Genomic DNA, 22,203 nt, shown 5'->3' on the forward strand with positions numbered 1-22,203 from the left:
TATGTTGCACAACAGGTCCCGAAATAGGTATATGTCTCAGGTGCATAAATCCATAAACTAGTGGGAAACTTTGAATATGAACAGAGAGCCTTGAGAACGAGCTGTATCCAGAGGGAGGCAGCAAAACATGCACATGCAGACTACAAAAAGCGCTTTTATTATTATTATTATTATTATTATTATTATTATTATTATTATCATCATCATCATCATCATCCCAACTGCTAGGCCTGCATCCAGAGAACCTAATAAGCAAATCCGAAGATTTGATATGTGCTGCCCTCTATGTTTGCGGGCAAATGTATAAGCTCTCATTGCATACAATAAAATCGGGTGAACAATAGTTAATAGTTCTAAGGAGAGTTAAAGTACACTTTCAAAACACTTCCATACCTGCAGGCCAAAGACACCACCGCCCAAAAAAGTTATTTTATGCTGACAGCTGTTATTAAAACAAATCAAACTTTCATATTATATTCAATTTTCATATAAATTGTTGCATTCTTTTTCAAAGTTCGATTAATTTAATACTACAATTTCTTCAGAATGTAACTTTTCTACACCAGGATTTCTCTGGCTGTTAGCTACTTGATCTCTTGTTTGCGCAACACAATCACTTTTTTTAAGCGACAGGGTGTCTAGACACCCACGTGACGGGGCGCGCCAATGCGCACTGGAGACACAGCTAAGAGCAAAGACAGTCAGGGAGAGAGATAGCGAGCGAGAGACGGCAAGGCACTTCGTCAATTCACTTCACTCTCAGACCTCTCAAGAAGAACGCATCACCTCTTAGCAGATATAGCCTACAACTTTCTGTTTTCCCAGGCTCGGAAATATCGGCAGGAAGAGGTCGGATAAGACAAAAATAAGGACATATCCTAGAAAAGATGCAGTACTCGTAAAAAGGACAAAATCTAAAGGTCTACGTGGTGTTCACAACGCGAGTATTCAGTTCGGGCAGATTACTGTAGGCAAAGTACTTCTCCGGGTCAGTCTGTGCTCGATCGTTTTGGATTTGTTAGGAAAGAATCTTGTAGTTTTCTCAAAATACTAAATCAAATGTACGCTGATGATAACAAGACGGGCGGACGGATATAATATTTGGACGAAGACCAGGGAGAACCCACAGACAAGACAGCAGCCTTTGTTAGACCTGTTATATTTGCAATCGGATCAAGGATTGTGTGGATTACATTTAAGAAAATCAGGACGAGTTTGGCTTTGAATGGATATATATTCTGCCTGCATTTTCCCATGACTTTTCTACAAAGAATTTACCATTTTTACTGCATGTTATAGTTCATTATGCGTAAATAATATATTTCAGCAGTGTTTATATCAAACCATTCTGTAGTAATACCATGAATGAATGTAGCATTCATTGTATAGTTTCAATTACCTAAAATATTTCCTAGAGTCTAGTGTGCTCCAACCCCATATGCTGCTGTTGCATTTAATTGTATTTTACGCGTAGATATATGATTTAGATAAATATTTTAAATCTGAATATCTGTTTTTCCCTTATTTAAAATTATTTTTGTTGCTACCCCAATAAATAGTTGCTTCTGTGCGAACGTGACCTATCCGTACCGGTGTTTTTTTATCGAATCTTCAAGTTTCGTGGGATTTGGTTTTAAAATAAAAGACTGGCGTATGCTAGAGATTGTGTCTGCTGCTCCAATCCCCCGTTTTTCAGTAATATTATTTCAGGCTGCTTGTCATTGCCTGGACTCGGATCCCGGATTCTTCATGATTTGCGGACAACATGCTCGTTTTTTAGCCGGGAAACCCTCTTTTCGTCCCGCATGTTCAGGACCAAACGATCGGGGCTCGTCCGGCGACTCTGGAGGAGCCGTGCGCCCGTCGAGGGCGACGGGGAAACGGATACTCGAACGCATGGATCCGGGGGCTGCTGCATGGGGAAATCGACTAAGGTTTCCAAATCTAACCCTGGAACGGAGGCTGAATTGAAAGCATTGACCCATTCGATACTGAAAAAAATCAAAGAGAAACAATTAGAGGCGCTTTTGCAAGCGGTGGAGTCGAAGGGGGGTGCCAGGACTCCCTGTCTTCTCCTGCCGAGCAAAGTGGACTCCAAATTGGGTCAGCACTCTTACACCCTCCCTCTGCTGCTCTACAAAGTGTTCAGGTGGCCGGATCTCAGGCATTCCTCGGAATTAAAGAGGCTATCTTGCTGTGAATCTTATGGGAAAATTAACCCAGAACTTGTTTGCTGCAATCCGCACCACATGAGCAGGCTTTGTGAACTCGGTAAGTTGATACATAGCCAACAGTTAATTCCATATATTTGTCTCATCTGACAGTTCGGGTTAATACATTGACATAAAACAATGTTGTTCATCGCGCATCTTCTTGTGTGCATCGGTCAGCAGGGATGTTCGCTAGGTTGGCTTCAACAATTTAACAATCTACTTGTACCAGAACTATACTGAGATCGTAAAGAAGACGAAAACGATTAGCTAAATAGTTTTCAGACACACCGTCATTTTTTTCTTTATAAATGGTGCAGTAATTAATAATAAATAATTCAGTTAATGAATACACTTTATTAAGCTTCTATAAAAAGACTGAAGTAGTGCAAAATTATGTTATAAACATGCACCCGTAGGTTCTAGACCGTGTAGGCTACACTTTATCCAGGTGTAATTCCCTGTACGTGGAAGCAGGTACCTTAGTCTATATTTAATTTTTTAGTTGTTGTATTCTTAATATTTCATATGAGCCTTCTTATTTTTAACACCAATAGCATGGTTATCGCTATATGTTGTTCGTCCAAAATAATGCGTAGGCTATGTGGTCAAGGGACTCCGTCACTGTAGCTGAAGTAGCAAGTAATGTACATGTGCGTAAAGATTTCGTTCAGGTTTCTTTTTTTGTGTAATCTGGGCAAAACACCGTAGCACTAATACTTGAAAATGTTGCGTGTGCACTATAGAATGAACTAATGTATGCAACACTGTGATACCCATGATTTTGAGACAATTAATTTCTGTATCTGAGTTTCTATACTACACAGCTGTCGTTGGAAGGAAACCCGCCTTATAAAGTGAAGTGTAATAAAATAATATGACTTTATAGGAAAAGAGCTTGGCTTCGGTTTGATTCCAAAAGTGCTTTCCTTAGGAACACTGTCTACGTCTGTATATCTTAGCAACCGTCGAAACAGTTCTCCGTCATTTTTTTAAATGTTCACGATGTAAAATGATCCATGGATTATGGATAGTCTCAGTCGAGGTGGTAGTTCTCTGCAATTGGTTCGTCTTCTGTCCTGCCGAAAGAGGCCCGTATCACGCAGCCAGAGTCGCAGATAGCCGGGAGACTGGCGCCAGGCGCCCCCTTGTTTATCTGACTGCTAAATATCAAGGCAATCGCCGCCTCACTGCCCTGCCTCCAACCCTTGCAGCGAAGACAAACAGTTTTCGAAAAGAATGCCAACTGTTATCATAAGTTTCTATCTCTCCTGTTCTCATGGACCATTTTTTTTTATTTCAGAGTCCCCCCCTCCTCCTTACTCCCGATACCCCATGGACTTTCTTAAACCACCTGGTAAGTTTTTAGTTGGTTGTTCTTTAAGAACGCTTTTCTTAAATCTTATACCATTGAATCCACATTCAGCTACACATTATTCGTTTCAAAACTTGTTGATGTTGAGTTAAATACACGTCCGTCCTACACCGTTTTACACTCTTTGGGGATTACACATGGACTTACTTACCAGTTAGAATACATAACACATTGGTAGTGTTTCCATATTTTGTATTTACAGAAAGATGATGCAACTTTGGAAAAATACAACACATAATGATCATGAAATACAATTTTTATGTTCCAACAAGCACTCCAAACTTGTTAAATCCTTTTTTTTTTTTTTTACATGGTTATGGTCACTGTTGAGATGAATCCTGCCTGCACCCTGCATATGTATTTTGCCATTTTCTGTCAGACGGGGATCCTCCATCAGAGGGTTTGATTTATGACGGTCAGAATGCCTCATGCCCTGCCAGGGGCCTGTAATAGAATGGGTGCCAGCCAAGGCTGAGGCCCATTCCAGGCTGGCACCAGCTCTGTAGTGGTTGTCTGCACAAACTTTTGGCTGGCGGGTGACCTGGCAGGGCAGATAAACAGCATTGGCACTGAAGCGCACAGCGCTGGGGCCTGGGGGTGGGGAGCGCTGGTGTCGGGAGGGGGGTGTGGGGGAGTGGAGTTAGAGGAAATCGGAAATGTGGATCACATTGGGGAGAGGCAGAAAGATTTTTGGAGCCATGTTTTATCTGTTGAATTAATCTGCGGATGACGGAGACTCGGGGAGTGTCACTTTAGGGTGTGTGTGTATGTTTGTGTGTGTGTGTGTGTGTGTGTGCGTGCCTGCGTGCCAGTGCAGTCATGTTCTTTTGAAGTTGCCATTGTCATATTTGAGAATTAGGTGTACCGAAGATGTATTTATGTATATTCTTAAAGGTGAAGATCATGGCATTATCCCCATTATCCTATCAGGCGTGGGTTACTTTATCTTTCTTCTAATGAGTAACACATATATTACTCATTGGTTATATCAACGCTGAAAATAAGAATATCTCCACAGTTTTATTTAAAGAAAAATTAAGATCCAGTGACCTAGTTTTGAAGACTGGATATCTAAAACTTGGCCCGTAATAATCATTGGTTAAAAAAAATTCCTGAAATGTTCCTAATTTTCTTTCACAGTGAAGTTTGGAATTTTTTAAAATTATTTCCAAGTGCTGTGGACCTGAATGAATCATATAATAGGTATTTTATTGTCTTTTTTATTCTGCTAGAACTTGCTTCATTTGCCAATACTATGTTCCTACCGAGGATAGTGCTATTTATTACTGGATTCAGACATGTAATTAGGTCGTAAAAACACTGATGGATCACTACATTGTGTTGGAGCATTGCTTCATGTGTATGAGTCAAGCAGGGTTATTAGTCAGTGCTGGAGTCTTCGGCTCTGGAGAGTGACTCTTCACAAATGTGAATGAGGACTTTATAGCTGGTCTGGCATTCGTAGGAAAACTTATTTTGGGAAGCTGTTTCCTGTGAGGATGCTTATAGGGCTCCATTAACCGTTTACTGCGCATCCGCAGGCATTTCTGAATGGCGCTTCTGATGAGTGATGTGAAATAATGTGCCAAAATCCCAATGCTGCACTTCTGCAACACCGACAAAGACAAAAAAATGTCATAAAACCCAGGGCAGCCCGCACTCAAAAAAAAAAGGGAAAGGTTCCTTTCAGTCTGTTGAAAGGAAGTCATTTGTCTCCGTGTCTGTGCGATTCTGAGAGGACTTTCATACATATTACTGCAGGGGAAATCAGAATAGAGGGAAAGAGAAAAACATTTCAGGAAGACAATGGAACAAGGCAAGGAGGGGAAATCATTAATGCGGCCCTCATTTTTGCTTTTGTGACACAGGCGTCGTCATCATCACAGGAGAGAAAAAGTTTCTCCTGTATGTCACGAGCTGCTGCTCTGTTGTCTGGTTCTGTTTGTCTGCATGAGTCTCCTCATCCTATATGTGCAGAATTCACATTTAGATTCTCTCAGCCTCCTTGTGCATCTTATTGTGGCTGTTTGCATTACAGCATCTACCCACTTGCATGTAGCCTCAGAAATGTCAACTGACTATAAATCAATTAATGGCTGGTAGTGGAAAAATATCATTTTGCACAAAATGTAATTTACTTATATTAATATTGGCAAGCATGGTAATAGTTATCCCATGCAAACACCTATAGCTTATTTTATAAATGCCATGTGCTGTAATTGATGTGGCATTGTGGACTGAAGAGATGAGAGATCCTGTCTTCTGGTTATTTACATTTTTTTAAAAATTGGGGCGCTTTGGCATCCTGTTACTTGGCTAAATGTGAAATGGTCCATGTTTCCAATAGTCCTGGTATAGGAAGAATTACCCTGATAAAATGTTCTTGAAGATGAGCCCCTGGGCAGGTCAGTGTCGGAAAGGTGTTGAGAAATAATGCTTTTGGAGCAGCTGGCTGGTGGTGAGGTAGTGGGGTAGCTGGCAAGTTCAGGAGAATGTCATGTTGTGGTATCTGAAAGTGCTTTATGTATGACTGTACGCCTCTAGAAAGGTAGAGAAAGATGATTTAATGATTTGTGTAAATGCTTATGATTGATTACATGGTGGAGGTTTAGATTAGAAGCAGAGAATATGAGAAAAAGAATATGTCCTGCTGACTTGTTTCTATAAATTGAGGAATAGCATGGACACAGTGTCAGAGGTAGATGTCAGCAAGCATCAATCAGACAAAGTCATGAATTCTCATCCTTCTTCCATGTAGCCGAAGCCTGGTAGTCAGCATCTCTCAGAAGACACACGTTTGGTTTTGCTCCCTGCAAAATAAATGATGGGCCTTTTGAAGCTACGGTCCAGCTCTCCTCGGCTAGCCCGTTTTCCTTGGTGCTTCCTGGCCCCCGAGAGCACGTCTCAGGCCTGTGGTCTGTGAATCATGTCCAGGAAACCAGCGCTGCATACTGGAAGCCAATGAAAGGGCTGTGAGCTTGACCATGCATCTCATTAAGATGACCACAGCACCGGGCGCTCTGTAGAGCCAGCCCAGCTGTCAGGAGGTTGTAGTTTCTACGAGAGCTGAGAGGACTGGGCATTGGAGCACAGAAAAGGGGTCTGAATATTATTGATGGACGTTGAAAATATGATGTTTCTGTAGCCCTTAAAAGGGTGGTTGGTGTGCTCAGAGATGTCGAAGTTGCACTTGTTCCATAAAGTCTGATTAATAAGTCCTATAATTAGTTTTTCTTTTTGGAATAAGGTTTTCTCACCCTTTATAACACACGACACAAGCCGATTGGATTTGTCACAAGTGTTGTAAGCCAGCTTCCTTATACATTCAGGAAACATTGTTACAGCAGTGTTGCTATAAAGCTAATGAGAACACAGGGTTAAATATGGGAGAGAGAGGGAGCAAGAAAGAAAGAGTTTCCTCTGTTCACTAGCATGCCATTAAGAAAATTTACTGTATACAGTTTTCAAGGCTGAGACCATTTCCCGTCTCTCTCATTGTTTTTGGTTTGATTAAGTGTATCCTGCTAAACTGTATATTCCTATTATGGCTGACATGCTGTGCTGATAAGCGTTGTAAGGCATGTTTTTGGTCTCTTTTCTCTTGAAGCTGTTTATTTATTCGGAACTATACTTTGTGAGGGAAAGAAAAGGGAAAATGCCATTGCCTGAATTGTTTTTTTTTTTTGTGCTGGGGATGATTTGGTTTTTAATACTTGGCTGCCTTTGTAAGTGGTTATAGTTTCAGCCTTCTGCCACCCATTCAGGGAGGGGAGTGGTGCTTGATAAGAATTTTGCAACTGATGGAAAAGGGGCCTCTCTGTTGACTCCCCCAGGATCTGTAATGCCTCCAGGGAAAAGGGAGTGATGTGTGTGGCGTTCAATATCAGGGTTTCATGTTTTCTTATGCGGCGGTCTCTTGTCAAAAGAGTTTTCCTTGGGAAGTATTGCCAGGATAAATTGTTGTGGGATTCCATTCCCGCAAAGACCACATGGTCTTCCTATCTGGTGGCTTTCCCGGGCCTACATTTTAGAGGGAGCGCTTGGCCATGTCAGTTATTTTAGCAACTGTGAATGAGCTACATTCACTCATAAGCTTCAGTAAAACCAGCAAGCACTTTGCTGTATTTCTACAGTTTCTTTCATCCAACAAAAGCCTTTTTCCTCCCCCACTGAAGCTGTGGGTAGTGCACAGCACACAGTCCTTGAGGTTATAGCAGACTGACTCTGTTCAGCGTCTTCACGGAGCGTGAATGGCCCGCCATTTTTAAGATGCTCCCGGCTGCTTAAATGACCCTCCTGCTCTCCTTCTCTCCGCAGATTCTCCAGACTCTGTGCCTTCTTCCACTGAAACTGGGGGAACTAACTGCTCGGCCCCTGTGGGGCTCTCAGGTAAGCTGTGCTCCGTACGCTCACTGTTGCTCGGGGTAACCCACTTGTCACCAGCAATTTCCCCCGAAAAATGGCGGAGGAAAACGGAGGCATTTTCTTATCGTAGAGATCCTCACAAACTCCTCTGGGGCCTTGGAATAAGAACTCTTGTATTCTCCCTTTCAGTTTTTCTAAAAGTTTGTTTAATACATTCCAAGCAAAAAAAAAAAAAAACCGTATGTTTGCTTTAGAGTATGTCACACATGAGGCCAAAATTCAAGGGAATTTTTGTAATGAATATGACGCTATGTGCCATGCAATGATGTGAGCATAGACTGTTGAACTATGCACATCCAGTGTGTTCTGCTCTGGGTCTGATAATAAATTTTACGATGAGTAAAGGCTTGTGTGTTGTACTGGAGCAACATGGTAGGTTACTGATACGTTCTGGATAATCTGTTTACATAAACCTAGAATGATCCCAAAATTGTTTGGAATCTGTCGTCATAGTGCTCAATGCGGAGGAGAAAAGCGGAACAAATGGTGTGGCTTTTTCTTCGGGCTCTTTCTAATTTTTCCATAACAGAAGTTTCTGCTTTTTGTATTTATTAATCCATTACATGTCCAATAGATCTGCTTTTTCCATGTAGCATTCAGTTTCCTTTTATAGTAAGGCTAGTCTGAGTTTTCTCTGGTGGTGGTATAAGAGGCAAGCCCTGGTGGCCCTGGTGTATGGAGACCCAGTTAAAGCTTAGTAGGGATCTTCCATGTACCACAGCCAGCTGCCTTTTTTCGAAACGGAAAAAATCAAGGACGTCTTTTTTCGAAGAAAAAAAAAAAAACAACTGTGAAGTAGATGGATTGGGTTAGCATTTTAGCACGGATCACACTGGCTTCGACCCTGGAGTAGAGACAGAAGAAAAGGTAGACTGACAGTGATAAGTTGAGATGGAGGAATATCATTAAACAAACGTTTGTGTGCACTTTCCCAGCTTTTCTAAAAAGTAAATTGAGGCAAATTTAAATTTAAATCCAGTTTCTATGCATCTTTTTTTTTGTCAAAAATAAAAAAGGTTGCTTGTCAGAAAGAAGCTAGAGATCACTGTGCTCCTACTGAATAGTGCTGCTTCCTGGCCTCCCTTTGACAAGCTGTCTTTTGATTTAGTGTAATAACCTTGTTTGGAAAATGAGAGGATGGCTCAGCTCTCCTGGGACTGATTGCCCAAGGGCCCAAACTCAGGATATTCATGGTGCAATCAGAGAGCAGGGCTCAGGAAGAGAGGAGGAGAATAAACAGGGAAGGAGTTGTTACCTGAACTGTTCACAGCTGGTTTTATTGGAGATGGTACATTCTGTAGCCTGAGGGAGAGCAGTTTTGAAACTCTGTTGAGCTAGGCCTGCCTCATTATCTCCACGCGGCTTCACCTCCATGCTGTTCCTGGTTCTGAAGCGCTGATAAAATGGTATTTATGACGTGGGGTAGTAGAGGGGAAAACGGAGGAAAAGTGGTGAGCTCTCCGTCTCCTTCTCGACGTTCTCACACAGATGTTTCTCATTACTGGAGCTTTTAAGTTTTTTATGGCCGTTGGTTTGTGCTACCCATTTTTTTCCTTTTGCTGAGGAGAGGGGGTAGTGGCAGTAGCTCTAGGGGGAGGTCAGCAGTCTGGTATTTGTGACTTCTAAGATCTTGCCTGAGACAGGGACTCTACTGAAAAAAAATTGTTTGCAGATTCTTTGTTTAAAAGCACAAAATGTGATGTTCAGTGTAAATAAGCATTTGAAAAGAAATTATCAGAAAAGATGAAATTATCAGAATACAATGTTATGTTGATGTAGTTCAGTGTTGCATTTAGCGTTTTAATAGTAACCCAGTTACTAGTGTAAGCCTTGTGAAGTGTGCTGCTCGGGCTGTGACGCTAAAGCTGTCCCTCTCTGCTGCAGAGCCGCTTTGAAATGGCGGGACTACGGAGTCTTAACCAAGAGCACATTTTAGATCCCGCACAAAACATGAAATAGTAGACCAGAGTCTAACCCTGTTCCCCCTCCCCTCCCTCCCCTGCTCACCAGCCAACCCCCCCCCAAACATGCACACCCTCCCCTGTGTTCCTTCCTGGCTGGGTCTGCTCGGCGGTGTGCCGGAGTAGTGAATGGGGCTCAGTGAGGGGAGGGAGGAAGGCTCGCTGCCTGGAGCCAAGGACTTGATTTCTCTGGCAAGGGAAGAAAACTTTAATCCCTCTGGGGCTCTCACAAAAGAAGCATGTTCCTCCTGGAGGCACTGTGTTGACCTTTTAATTCACTCACTCTGCCCTTTTTATGTTGTGCTCTAGACGTATTTACAGAAGGGTGGTGCGGGGGTGGGTGGAGGGGCAGGGGCAAGAATATAAAGTAGTGGTGGTAGTACACACACACACACACGCACGCGCACGCGCACACACCAACTCACAAATACAATTCATGTTAACGTAGATTTTTCAGTGTGCTGCTGAAGAGATGAAAACAGCTATGAAGGTCCTGTTGTTGGCTTCATCGCACTGATGTGATGATCGTTATACATTTTTCTGAAGCTGCATGATGACACGGTTCACTGTTCCAATGCGTCCTTTGTTTATTTCAGTTTTAAGAGCTTCAGATTTAAACAAAGTAAGTGACTATTGCTGCCATGTGGAAAATAACAGCAAAATGAAAGTAGGCCTCTTTTATAAATGGAAGCACAAGTGGAGTGTTTGCCTTCTTATGAGGCAGAAATAACAGATAGTAACCATTAATTAAATCATCTGCAGCAGGCCGTAATTATGGAGTTGAGGAGTGGTTTGACTGTTCTGAAAATGCAATAATAGTACTTCAGTTAAATAGCATCTTGGCCGTTGTTTGAATGAAACATATTGAATAAGAAATGTGTACGTACTGTTGAACAGCGGAGGCCTTCAAAGTGTGTCCCTCAGCGCAAGCACAGGAAGAACAAACACTGGTCAGTTTGGGATTACTTGGCCCCAGGCCTTGCCCCTGTCCTGGAAAGCGGGGTTATTAAGAGTTAACCTCAACGTGACAGTGACAGGCTTTAATGCAAACTAGGCCGCCTGCCAGACTAGCGGAATTAAAGCCCCTCACACATCATCTGACTGGAGCAGAATGCAGACTGGCCGGAGAGCGCTGGATGGAGACTCCGACTTGGCTGCATCTCCCTGTAGCTTTTGGCCCCGGTCTCCAAGTTCCAGTTCCTCCTCTTGCTTTTGGCCTTTCCTGGCAGGCTCTTTCTTCTGCTGCCAGCGTGGGCTGGTGAGAGCAGGCCAGCGAAGGAGGGCCCTTGAAAAGGACCCTGGGTGTGGGGGGAACTGCATTTCTCAGAAAATGTTTTGACTTTGTCAAGTATGGATTTGAGGCCTCTGCGTTTCTGCACACGCGTCCTGATGCACGTCGCCTTTTCACTGTGCTCTGTCTCACAAAGCGCGCTGAGCAGAAAGGAGGGAGTTTTCATTTTCTTCAGAAAGGTTTTGTAGAAACTGCTTGCTTGCTTCCACGGCCACATAACTATTTGGCCCAATTTAATAGTGTGCATAAATATTTTGGCACACATTCCCATGTATAGTGGGGCCTTGGAGAGCTGCCGTGTGACATGTTTATGATTCAGGAAATGGCTACCCCCCTCCTTGAAAGAGGGCCTTTTTTTTTTTACATCTGTGCATTTCCCTCTTCATTCTAATTGGGCGAGTATAGTGGGCTGTGGTTGATTGGCACAGAGCAGGGGAGGGCAGACACGCCCTTCTCGGAAGCGGTGAACAGTGTTGAGTTCTGCGTGAGCTTTGGGCCCTGGCAGTGCTGGGGAATGTGGGTGGGCTCCTGGGTCAGGTCCTCTGGGATCGCGGGAGTTTGCGCTGGGGAAGGAGGGGTGGGGGGGCTGGAAGACGAAGGTGGAATGCCTACTGGTGCCGTCTCAAAGTGACCCTGGGGTGCCGGTGTAAAAGAATCCGGTGAGGTGATGCCGACTGCCCGTACCCCCGTTCTCAGACGGGATTGAATGACCACACGGGGCCTGGCTGCCAGCCTACTGTCACAGAGTCGCTTCCTCTGTGGGTTAAATTTAGGCCGGGGCATATTATTAAACCGCAGGCCCTTGCATTTGGGGCAGCTTCCCCTGCCCCGGGGCTAGTTGAGCATGCGCTAATGTGTTTGCTGTGTAACGTTTCGGGGGATTCTCTACAGTTTCTTGGCATGTAATTCAGCCATGCTGCAGCAGCTCTGTCCTGCCACACATCTATGCAAAGAATCCTTCTCTAATTTGTATGCTTGCACCGCACGGCCTCCCAGCCCTCGAAGCATAGACCTCAAGTATTGCTACCCCAGAGCACCATTTAGCCCAAACGGGCGGATGTCCCCTTGTGCTTTATACCTCCGTCACCTCACATTCCTCCAACAATGGGAGGTGAAGCCAAACAAACCGGCGGTAATTGTGTGAGCCGTCCTCCTGCGTTCCTGGGTTATTTGGGTTAACAGAAAGGGGAAGGGTAAGACAGGAAATGACATCATGTCTTTGAGGAAAAGGTCTGAACGGTGAAGCTGCGGGGGCCTCCCTTGAAACAGAAAACAAACTTAAGAGGGCCGATTTTAAAAAGGCTTGAGAGATGGCCGTGGCTTAGAAAGCTTGATCGGACGTGCAGTGCGTGTTTTTCTTTGTTTTATTCCAGAGTTAAAGAGGGAAAAAGGCAGGGTCAGTGGCAGTTCTCTAATTTTATCACAGCCCTGTTGCTCAGTTCACTGAGCTCGGATCTTTCATTACTTTTGCTTTCCTTTCCAGCATCCCCAGCCAAGCAGGCTCTTGGCTGGGAGTTAATTTTGGTTTTGGCCATTCCCGGTTCCCCACCCAGTGTCATTATGTTGCTTGAAATTTTGCAAAACAGCAGAAAGGAGAAGGACAAAAAGCAGCACTTTGACCATAAAGGGCCAGGCGGGATTATGTGAGTCTGAGAACATTCAGGTCCTGATCAGATACACCCGAGCAAACGTGAGCAGGAGCCCCCAGGAAATAAAACAAGTTCCCCTCTATGAGTCTGTTGAACCTTGACAATATTAATAGCTCTCAAAATTCCCTCGGTGAGGCTGGATTCCTTTGCTAACAGGAAGGCAGCGTTTACGGAGTGAAGGGCCTAGGAGGACTGAGACCCTACTGGCAAAGTGGAGGGTGGGCCTAGAATTGTGCAGCAGAGAGAACAAGGCTGCCATTGTTTTTCCCCATTCCTCCAAGGTACCGGGTTTGCACAGAACCCTTTGTACGAAAATGATCAAACAACAGTGATGGGAATATTTTTGATCTCCTGCTTTTTTTTTTAATGCCGAAAGGACTTTATGTAACATCCTTTGCTATTTCCAGTCCCCTCTCAACCTGAGCGTGTAAGTTTAATCAGACCAAGTACCAGGGCCACATTATCACTTGAATGTCTTGAAATGGCATTGCCGTTCTGCGGTGTGTCACTTTGCTGTCTCATTATCTTGAGGTTTCCACAGCGTCTTGCCTAACCGTCTGGAAGAAGATGGGGTGTGATAGCTATAGCTAGCTATAGCGCTGATTGTAATTAACATCATGGGTGAGCAGCAGAGGAGCCGCTTCATACTCTCTGTACCGGTGGTATTAACGGCACCAGCGCGCGGTTCCCACGGAGATCCCTGACATGCTGGGTACGGAACAATGCGGGCGGTTGTTCTGACCGTGGCCGCCGTGGGCGGCGCCGGCGGCCCGGACCCCGCATGCGGCTCGGTATCTGCGTGCGGCGGATGACGTCATCAGCTCGTCTTTCGCGTGTGCGCGCTCTCTCTCTCTCTCTCTCTCTTTTCCTGCTATTTGTTTTCTCTGTCACTCAGGAGGAAAGCCTGGACTTGGGGGCCCGGTCAGGATGATGTAGTGTTAGAATAATAACGCAGTCAGGGTAGGAAGGGGCCCGAGTATTGACTCTCTGGCAGTTTCCTCGCCGTGGACGGTGAGAGTTGCGCACTGGGGAGGGCCGCGGCCCGGCCCTCAGGACTGCAGCCCGGACCGGGGGAAGCCGCACGCATTGGGAACGGAATTAAAAACGCCATTATTAGCAGTGACACTCGAGACACGGGGCAGCGTGCGGCTGATTGGCAGGGCAGGGTCTTTAATGTGTGTTGCTGACCTTTGTGGCGAGCGAGGTAATGACAAGCATGGCCTCTCTCATGGGGCCCTGTTTGCTCCTGGGCTGGTGGGGCAGGTAGGGGGTGTGTGGTGGTTAAATTCAAGGCCTATGGGAGGCTGTCAAGTTACCCCATCTACATCTTCATTTGCGGGGAGGAGGGGGTGGGTCAGAACTAATTGGAATGGCAGTACTAGGAGAAAATAGCACCATGTTTATGTTTCAGATAGTTAAAATAACTTGTCAAATGAAGATACTCATTGAAATTATATAAATTGTAGATAATACAATCAATATTATTGTTGTAATAGATATAATCAGAATGATATTAATTGAGTTTGCTTTTACTAATCATTAATCATAATTGATAGAAAAATTGAAATAAACAACTATGGTTTGGACCATTTTTTTAAATGGCTAAACTAAAAGCTTCTGCCATATTTGAAGAAGCATTTTGTTTTGTCATTTCAAAAAAATGGACCCAAACAACTGTTGTTGTTCATTAGACAAGAAGGTATGTTTAGGGTGTCTGAAATGACGGGAAAAGAGCTGTGATCTTCCCCTTATGTAATGCTTCTTCCCTAATTAGCAATTTCCTTTATTAACTGGCTTCCCCTCGCACTGCTGTCCTATGGGGGACTGGCCCTGCAAACAAAGCAGCACTGTCACGCACCCTGCGCTCCTCTGGTACGGGACGACACCGCCTGCCGCAGACTGTTTAGACTGTCAGAGTTTACCTTTGCTAATTGCTGGGGAATGCTTCTCAAGAATATGCTGTCAGAGTCTCTGAAAGCCTTTGGAAAAGGGCAATATTTATAGTGGGATAATAACCTAGAGCTCCACCCCTTACACATAAACACTCGCAGTCGTGCTTTCAACTACAAAGTCAACAGGAGAGCAGTGCAAAAGGCCTCTTGTTATTTTAGAAAGGATCCTCTTGTGAGTCAGCTGGGCCATTCTGTATGAAACTAAAATGCTTTTCTTGCCCGATGTTCTTTTTGCCAGTACGAGTTTTTGTTTGAAATTCATGCAAATATAACTAGATTATAATCATTTCACATTTCTTACATTTAAAGCGATCTTTCGTTGGCTTACTGTAGGTGTTTGCAATCATTTTTACAATAACTTAATTTGTATAAATTATTTTTTCACTCGTATGGCCTTAACCAATTGCCGTGTGTTATTGTTAATGGATGGTGCAGGAGGTACTTGGAGAGACAACTTATAAATAAATGGAATTTTTTCCATGACCTCCAACCCTGTGAATTTGAGTTGCCCAGCTCCAGACTGGCTGTGGAAACTCCAGCGCGCTGTGTAACTGTCTAAATGCATATTTTCAGCATCAAGACTGCAATTAGTCTAGTCAAACGGCTCCACCAAAGTTATCATTTCCAGTGTTTTGGGTAGGGAGGGAGGGAGCGAGAGAGGCTTTACAGAGGGAGGGAGGGAGAGGAGGGGGGTGAAGGGAGAGACTGACGGAGAGCAGCCATTTCCAGTCGCGGGGTTTAGAGTAAAGCTGAGCGAGAAAGCCGTCACAGCTGGGAAACCCAGCTCGGACCACCAGGAAAAACCTGATCAATGATTCCCTGAGTCTTTGTCTGTTTATGGGCGCCATAGCGAAGGTTGTTTTTTTTTCTTTAATCTCAGCTCTTCTGGAGAGAAGAGCGAGTATCGCTAACTGGCCATTTTGGTTACCACAAATCAAGCGAAATGGGAACAAAATGTCTGCGCGTCTGCGTGTGTCTGAGCCGAGCACGTTTTCTGTTTAGCTGTGTGTGGGGGTTTCCAGGAATAGCAAACGATCAGAGTCAGACGGCAGTAATCATTAACTTTTTCAGACTACTAGCTGTCTCCTCTGCTGCATGATGTGCTTTCCACCCCCACCCCCACCCCCCCCACCTCATTCTTTGGCCCCTCCTTTTGCCCAGCAGACTCGGCCTGCTGGGACGCACAACTTATAAAGACAAGGGGAGCCATTAAAAGTCAAGAGACACCACAGGGGGGCCGAGCAGAGGGGGAGGGAACCTTCAGGAATGGATTTACACTTGGGTTGTTGTGGCAGTTCTTTTGCTGAGTTGTTTTCATATTGAAGGACAAAAAAGCCTCCTCCATTTTTTTTTTCTCCTTATGAACGTTAGTTGTAGCTGGAAACATAATACCCACAGTACTCGTTTTCAGTACCTTTTTATGACAAAAGTGAACTCTTCAGACTTCTGATACACTCTACTGAATGTTAGAACGTACCCCAGATCTTAGTCTGGTTTATTTCCTGTTGCAGTTGTTAGCCGCAGGACGAACACTTAAATTTCCAAAGAACATCAGATGCATTATATGAGGCAACGCAACAGGATGTTCTGGTGTCAGTTAGCGACTAACCTTCACCATCATCCAATTATATTAAATATTCACCCATGACTCATCTCACTACGCCTGCCTGTGTTGTGCTCCATGGAATTGCGTGTGGAGTTCCATGGAGTTACTTGCTCTCCAATGGCCGACGGCATTGAAAAAATGGTTCCGCAAAGTTGGGCTGCAGTGTCGACCGTTGTTCATTTTGAAGCCGTGTTTTGATGAATCGTCTATAAGACGCGTCAAGTGCTGTTCTTCCGACATTTTTGAGGAGGAGATGAAAGAAATGTCAGATTGATTGGCAAATGCAAAAAGCTTTAGAAGAACAGCACAGGATGGGCAGGAACTCCTGTAGTGCCACAGACAGTGAGGAGGGGGGCAGATGGCAGAGACTGGAGCCCCCTGTTAATCTCCATTCAGAAACAGCTGCAGAAAAGGTTGGGAGTACATTAAGAGTACTGAGGTAGTTTTTTTTCTGCTCCTACTAGAGCTTGTGTGAATTTGGAGTCTGAGTGTTCTGGGAGTCACTGGGACCTCTTGTGCTGCCTTCCCACTCCGTCCCTCAGGCTCGTTTGAACCCGCGCCATTGACAAACAGTGCTGAGAGCGAGCAGGCACTGACGTGGGCGAGAGACCAAATTAGTGGAAACGGTGCTCTGACGCCGCTGGCGAAGCCCGGAATTTCCCTCCCGCCCTGCCCTGCCCTGCCCCGAAAGGCCCCCCCAGGACAACCACCACGGTCTCAGAGACGGCTGGAGGCCCAGAGAGGCTGGAAGGAGCCGGCCGGCTGCCTGCCGTCCTGCGGCGCGGAAGCCCCGTTCTGCGGGGCAGACAGACGCGCGGAGACAGGCAGGAGGGCGGACGCAGTGCCTCTCTGTCTGACGCCTCCGCGGCCAGCCAGAGTGGGGGAACCGAAATAGAGCCTGCAGCAGGAAGTGGCGGCTTTCAGGCAGCGCGGGGAGCGCCGGCCGCGCCGCAGCCCTTCCCGCCGCTCGGTCTCCGCGCGGGAGAGGCGCGCAGCGGGCGCTGTCTGCCTCAGCGCAGTCCGTTGCAGTTCTCACAGGCGGTCTCTTTACCTGCTGTATTATGTACCAAAGGGAAATCAGTGTGCTGGAAGGGAGACAGTCTCTGTTCTCAAGGCTTTTCTAGTCGACACACTGGCTGTGTCTCCAGCCCTGCGTTCGGTCCCTCTGTAATTGATGCTCGGCACGCGTTGGAGCCAGCTGTTTGTGTGTGCAGTTCCTAAAACGTGCGCTTTAAATTCTGGCCGTCAGGACAGGCTGTGAGGCTTAGCGTCGTGCGGAGGCCTGTGTCTAAAGGCTTTTTTTCTAGTGTGTTCTGCAACACTATACCCCTGCACATTCGGTGAAGGTGTGGATCAGATCGGTTATGGGCGGCTGGCTCGCCCAGTGGCGCGCTGCTTTGTTAATGGCCTCTCTCTGAGCTGTCTGTCTCTGGCTCCTTCCTCGGTAATAATCTTATCTATTACAGTTACTCTGGAATGCTTTCTGGCGCTGCTGTCGTCAGAAACGCCGGCGGCGAGCGGGGCTAAAATAGCCTGTCAGCTGCCCCGTCACGGCAACCGAGAGCGCCAGACGGAGTGTGACCTGGCAACGCGGTCCAGACGCTCGGCCCACGCTAGGGTGCCTGAGCCTCTCAGGTTGGCGTCTGGCGGGTTTGGAAATGACTGCAGGGCAGGAGACAGGGAGAGAGACACTGTAGGAGCTCCGTCTCTCTTCTTAAAAGGGCAGGGAGCTGGTTGACGAATACCTAACTCCCTTCGGGGTGCGTATGACAAGTTCTGACAGGTAGCCATGTAATGACCCCAGACTCCAAGACACCTCTCCTGAGTAATAACAAACAGCGGAGGATCTACTGGTGAGCTTGGAGAAACAGCCTCTGGAAGCGTTTGGAACAAAAAGGATATTAATGCTATGGCAACTAGACTGACGCAGGGAGGCAAATGGCCTCATCTCTTTTGTTCTGTTTTTTTACTTTTCTGTTTTCAGGCGAAGGTGTGTTTTTTTTTACCGAAATACCTTTGCTAAAGTTTTTTCTTTTCTTTTCTGGACGTTAGCGAGCGTGGATTAGAGTTAATTCTTCAGGCCCTGTGTTTGTTGACTTCAAAGTAAAAAGTTCTGCCTGTTGCTTTATGCGGGGAAAAAAACATTTTTCTGCTCTTGTTATCTTGTTCCCCTTTCCACCTTTTAATGAATGCAGGATCCTTCTTTAATAACAGGCCTCTGCAGCTTTAAGAGACTTGCTGAGATACTGCACAATTAACATAACTGAACAGTTCCCTCTGCCGATGTCTACTAAATTACTGGGTGTAGTTGGCGTCCCATAAACATGAAAGAGGCAAAGAGAGGGGGGAAGGAAAACACAGCTAAATATCACTGAGGGATCCGGCCTGTTTTCCTTTTTTTTGACATGGCAAATGCTTAAACCGTTCAAACCTTTTTCAGTCCTGTTAAAAAAAGACCCTTGTAAGGGCATATTTCTGTATTGGAAATGTGTTCCCTTTGCCTAGATTGTAGTTGTTACTTGCTTTCTTATTGAGGCCATTGTAGAATTAAAACCAGTAAAGGCTTAAGAAGGGAGGAAGTTGATACGTAGAAACGGTCCAATCAGATGTCTGCAAGTTCCCTTTGTTGCCCTCCCATCCCCCGCTCGCTGCTTTCCCTCCCCTCTCTGTGTCTCATTTGCGGAGCGCCGTGCCAGATTTCTGTGGGATAGAGATATGGAGGGAGGGAGACGTGAGGCACGCTAAGGGGAAGAAAGCTGCTAGCTACCAGCACATTCATAACACTTAGTGAAACGCAAGAACTTAGGTTAAAAGGTAAACTCTTATCTATGTGGCACACTGCTATGTGCGTAACAAACACACAGACACACACACCCAGACAGTGCTGGCTGTACAGTGAGGGAATAGTTTGTTTATGGGTCTGTGATGTTTAGTGTGCGAGGGTTCGCATTTTCCTCTGAAGGAGTGCTCCTCTGCCTCCTGTTTTGGTTGTTGCTGTTCTTGGGATTTGAGACCTTTAAGCTCTTGGGAGGGAAATGCACGCACTGCAGACAAATGCAGATTTAAAGGCCGTGATGCTCGTCCTGCATTCACCAATAGCTCAAGCGCTATTGCTGATCTTCTGTCTCAGTTTTTCCCAAAATGAAAACAATTTTAGGTAATATGCAGGAAAGAATACATTACAAAACAAGGCCCGTCTTCAGAATAAGGCAATTCTGCCCCCCCAGAAATATTAAAACTATTACTTATAATTTCCTGTTGTAGAATGAGGTGACCTGCCATAAAACAATGATTGGGACAGATTTATAGTGTACTTGACGTCAGAACATTGTTAACTGGCCTGCAACAAAAATAAAAAAGCCAGACAGAAGATAAGCATGAAAGCTTATGTAAACACTGTAGGATGGCTGTTTGCCTTCTGCTGTCTTGGGCTGCTTTTCTTGTGAGGATTCCAGGAATTCCAATGCCGTTTTCTTGGATGGCAAAATTAAGGATGCGAGCATTGTTTGTGCACACAGGCCAGAGAGGTTCCTCCTGGACATTGCACATGAGGGGAAATGAAAGCTGATAGTTGAGGTGTTTCGCTGGTTAAAGGTTGTGATTCAAAAACTGGAGGTTCCAAAGTGATTTAACTCCTCACAAAAATCCCTCGGTGAAAGGAAAGAATTTAAAACATTTTGGTGAAAAATATTTCTGTGTTCCCCTGTGTACAGTGGTATCATGCAGAGTCACTGGCATGCTTTAGGGGGAGCAGTACTTAGTGGGCCTGCTCTTTGGCTGCCACGGTGCAGCTATGCGTTTACGTCTTTGTCACTCTTTTGTAAACCATTTCCTATCGAGTTATTCATTACACTTAATCGTGTTTGTGCCCTGTACTTGTGTTATGTCTAGTGTGCTAACCTTGCGTCTCCCCCCCTCTTCTCTTTGGTTAGATTCTCAAGCTCTTCAGGAGTCGGGGGAGCGAGCACACTGGTGTGTGGTGGCGTACTGGGAGGAGAAGACCCGCGTGGGACGCCTCTACTCGGTCCAGGAGCCTTCCCTGGACATCTTCTATGACCTACCTCAGGGGAACGGCTTCTGCCTCGGGCAGCTCAGCTCGGACAACAAGAGCCAGCTGGTGCAGATGGTGCGCAGCAAGATCGGCTACGGCATCCAGCTAACGCGCGAGCGGGACGGAGTGTGGGTGTACAACCGCAGCTGCTACCCCATCTTCATCAAGTCAGCCACACTGGACAATCCCGACTCGCGGACTTTACTGGTGCACAAGGTGTTCCCCGGATTCTCCATCAAGGCCTTCGACTACCAGAAGGCCGACAGCCTGCAGCGGCCCAACGACCACGAGTTCACGCAGCAGCCCCGGACGGGCTTCACTGTACAGATCAGCTTCGTCAAGGGCTGGGGTCAGTGCTACACGAGACAGTTCATCAGTAGCTGCCCCTGCTGGCTAGAAGTTATCTTCAATAACCGATAGCAGCAGTCTTCTTCCTGCAGGGACTTGGACTTACCCCTGTTATTTCCTGGTTGGATTCTTTTCGAGAGCAGGGGTTCAGAAGTAAATAGAGGCAAACCCAATCAGCTGTTCAATAAATGACTAAAAATTTAACTAAGTGAAACAAAAAATTGAAATGTATTTTATGTTATATATAAATATATTATTACTTGTAAATATGAAGACGTTTTATATGCATCATTATTTATGTATTGTGCAATGTGTTGATGAGAAAAAGAAAATAAGATGCACTTTGCCTAATATAAATGCAAACAAAGAAATGCCAAAATTAAAAATAATACTAAAATAAACACAGGATTGGTGTTTTTTCTGTCGGTCCTGGCACCCGGTTGAATGTTTGATAAAGGAGTTGGTGTTCTATTAAACTTTAAAATTTAACTTTACGTCTTGTTAAATTGTATTTTCTTTCCCTGTATGGTTATATGACTACATTTATATGATTTGTGTACTAGTGGGCGAAAACAAATGAGTGTCTGAATAGGATATTTAAAAGCAGTTTCAGTAAAAGGGAAGTAGTATACAAATGAATAACATAATAAATGATTAAATGGTATGATAAGATGGCTATGTCTACTAAATATTGGTAACTGGTAAGTCGTGAACTATAACTGTCAATTTATGGGATTTTTTTGGGCCTTTTTTTGGAACAGAAGGCATAAACAAATTTTTTAAATCCAGTGTAGTGGCCAAGCTTTTTTTGAAAGGGACAATAAAATTGTTTCATAGTTCAGTTGAATAAAAGTTTAAAAACAAGAGCCGTCAATAATCCTGAATTGGTAAAGGTACACTATTTATTTACCGCTTTAATAAAAGCACCAAAATAAAAATACCTTGGTAATGTACTATAAAATATTCTCCTTGAAAACCTGTCCAATTCATATTTAAAATGTGAAGAGCACTTGAAAATTTTTGTACTTAATTGGTCCTCTCTGGTATTAATTATTTGGTTTTATCACCTACTTAACTTGAAAATATTACTGAAGAATAAATGCCTTTGGATTTGCAATTACACATGCATTACATCAATACACTGGTACAGACACATATACAGGTTCTGTGAAATAAAACAGTAAGTTTTCCAGCAGTTGTGGAAGGAATTCCAGCACGGTGATGTATATCATCGGGAGGTATTTTGATTACATTTAATTGCTTTTTAATAATTGAAATCCATATCGCAAAGGAAGTTGGCTCAGGGTCAGTGCTGCATTGCTAATTTCTATTTTG

General features: G+C 44.8%; 1 protein-coding gene across 1 annotated transcript; it reads left to right on the forward strand.

The window, feature by feature from the left end:
- Positions 1 to 689: 689 nt before the first annotated feature.
- Positions 690 to 21,362, forward strand: smad7 (SMAD family member 7). The gene is made up of 4 exons (XM_064307561.1): positions 690 to 2,271; positions 3,514 to 3,567; positions 7,903 to 7,974; positions 20,402 to 21,362. The coding sequence occupies exons 1-4, from the start codon at positions 1,806 to 1,808 to the stop codon at positions 20,938 to 20,940; spliced, it is 1,131 nt and encodes a 376-aa protein (XP_064163631.1). The 5' UTR covers positions 690 to 1,805; the 3' UTR covers positions 20,941 to 21,362.
- The last annotated feature ends 841 nt before the right edge of the window (positions 21,363 to 22,203 follow it).

This window comes from Anguilla rostrata, chromosome 14 (genome assembly GCF_018555375.3).
Source record: "Anguilla rostrata isolate EN2019 chromosome 14, ASM1855537v3, whole genome shotgun sequence".
Taxonomy (NCBI): Eukaryota; Metazoa; Chordata; class Actinopteri; order Anguilliformes; family Anguillidae; genus Anguilla; species Anguilla rostrata.

Coding starts and splice junctions, on each gene's coding strand:
- smad7 (XM_064307561.1), top strand. CDS start 1,806: ATGTTCAGGACCAAACGATCGGGGCTCGTCCGGCGACTCTGGAGGAGC. Junction 3,568..7,902: donor GGACTTTCTTAAACCACCTG/GTAAGTTTTTAG, acceptor TTCTCTCCGCAG/ATTCTCCAGACTCTGTGCCT. Junction 7,975..20,401: donor GGCCCCTGTGGGGCTCTCAG/GTAAGCTGTGCT, acceptor CTCTTTGGTTAG/ATTCTCAAGCTCTTCAGGAG.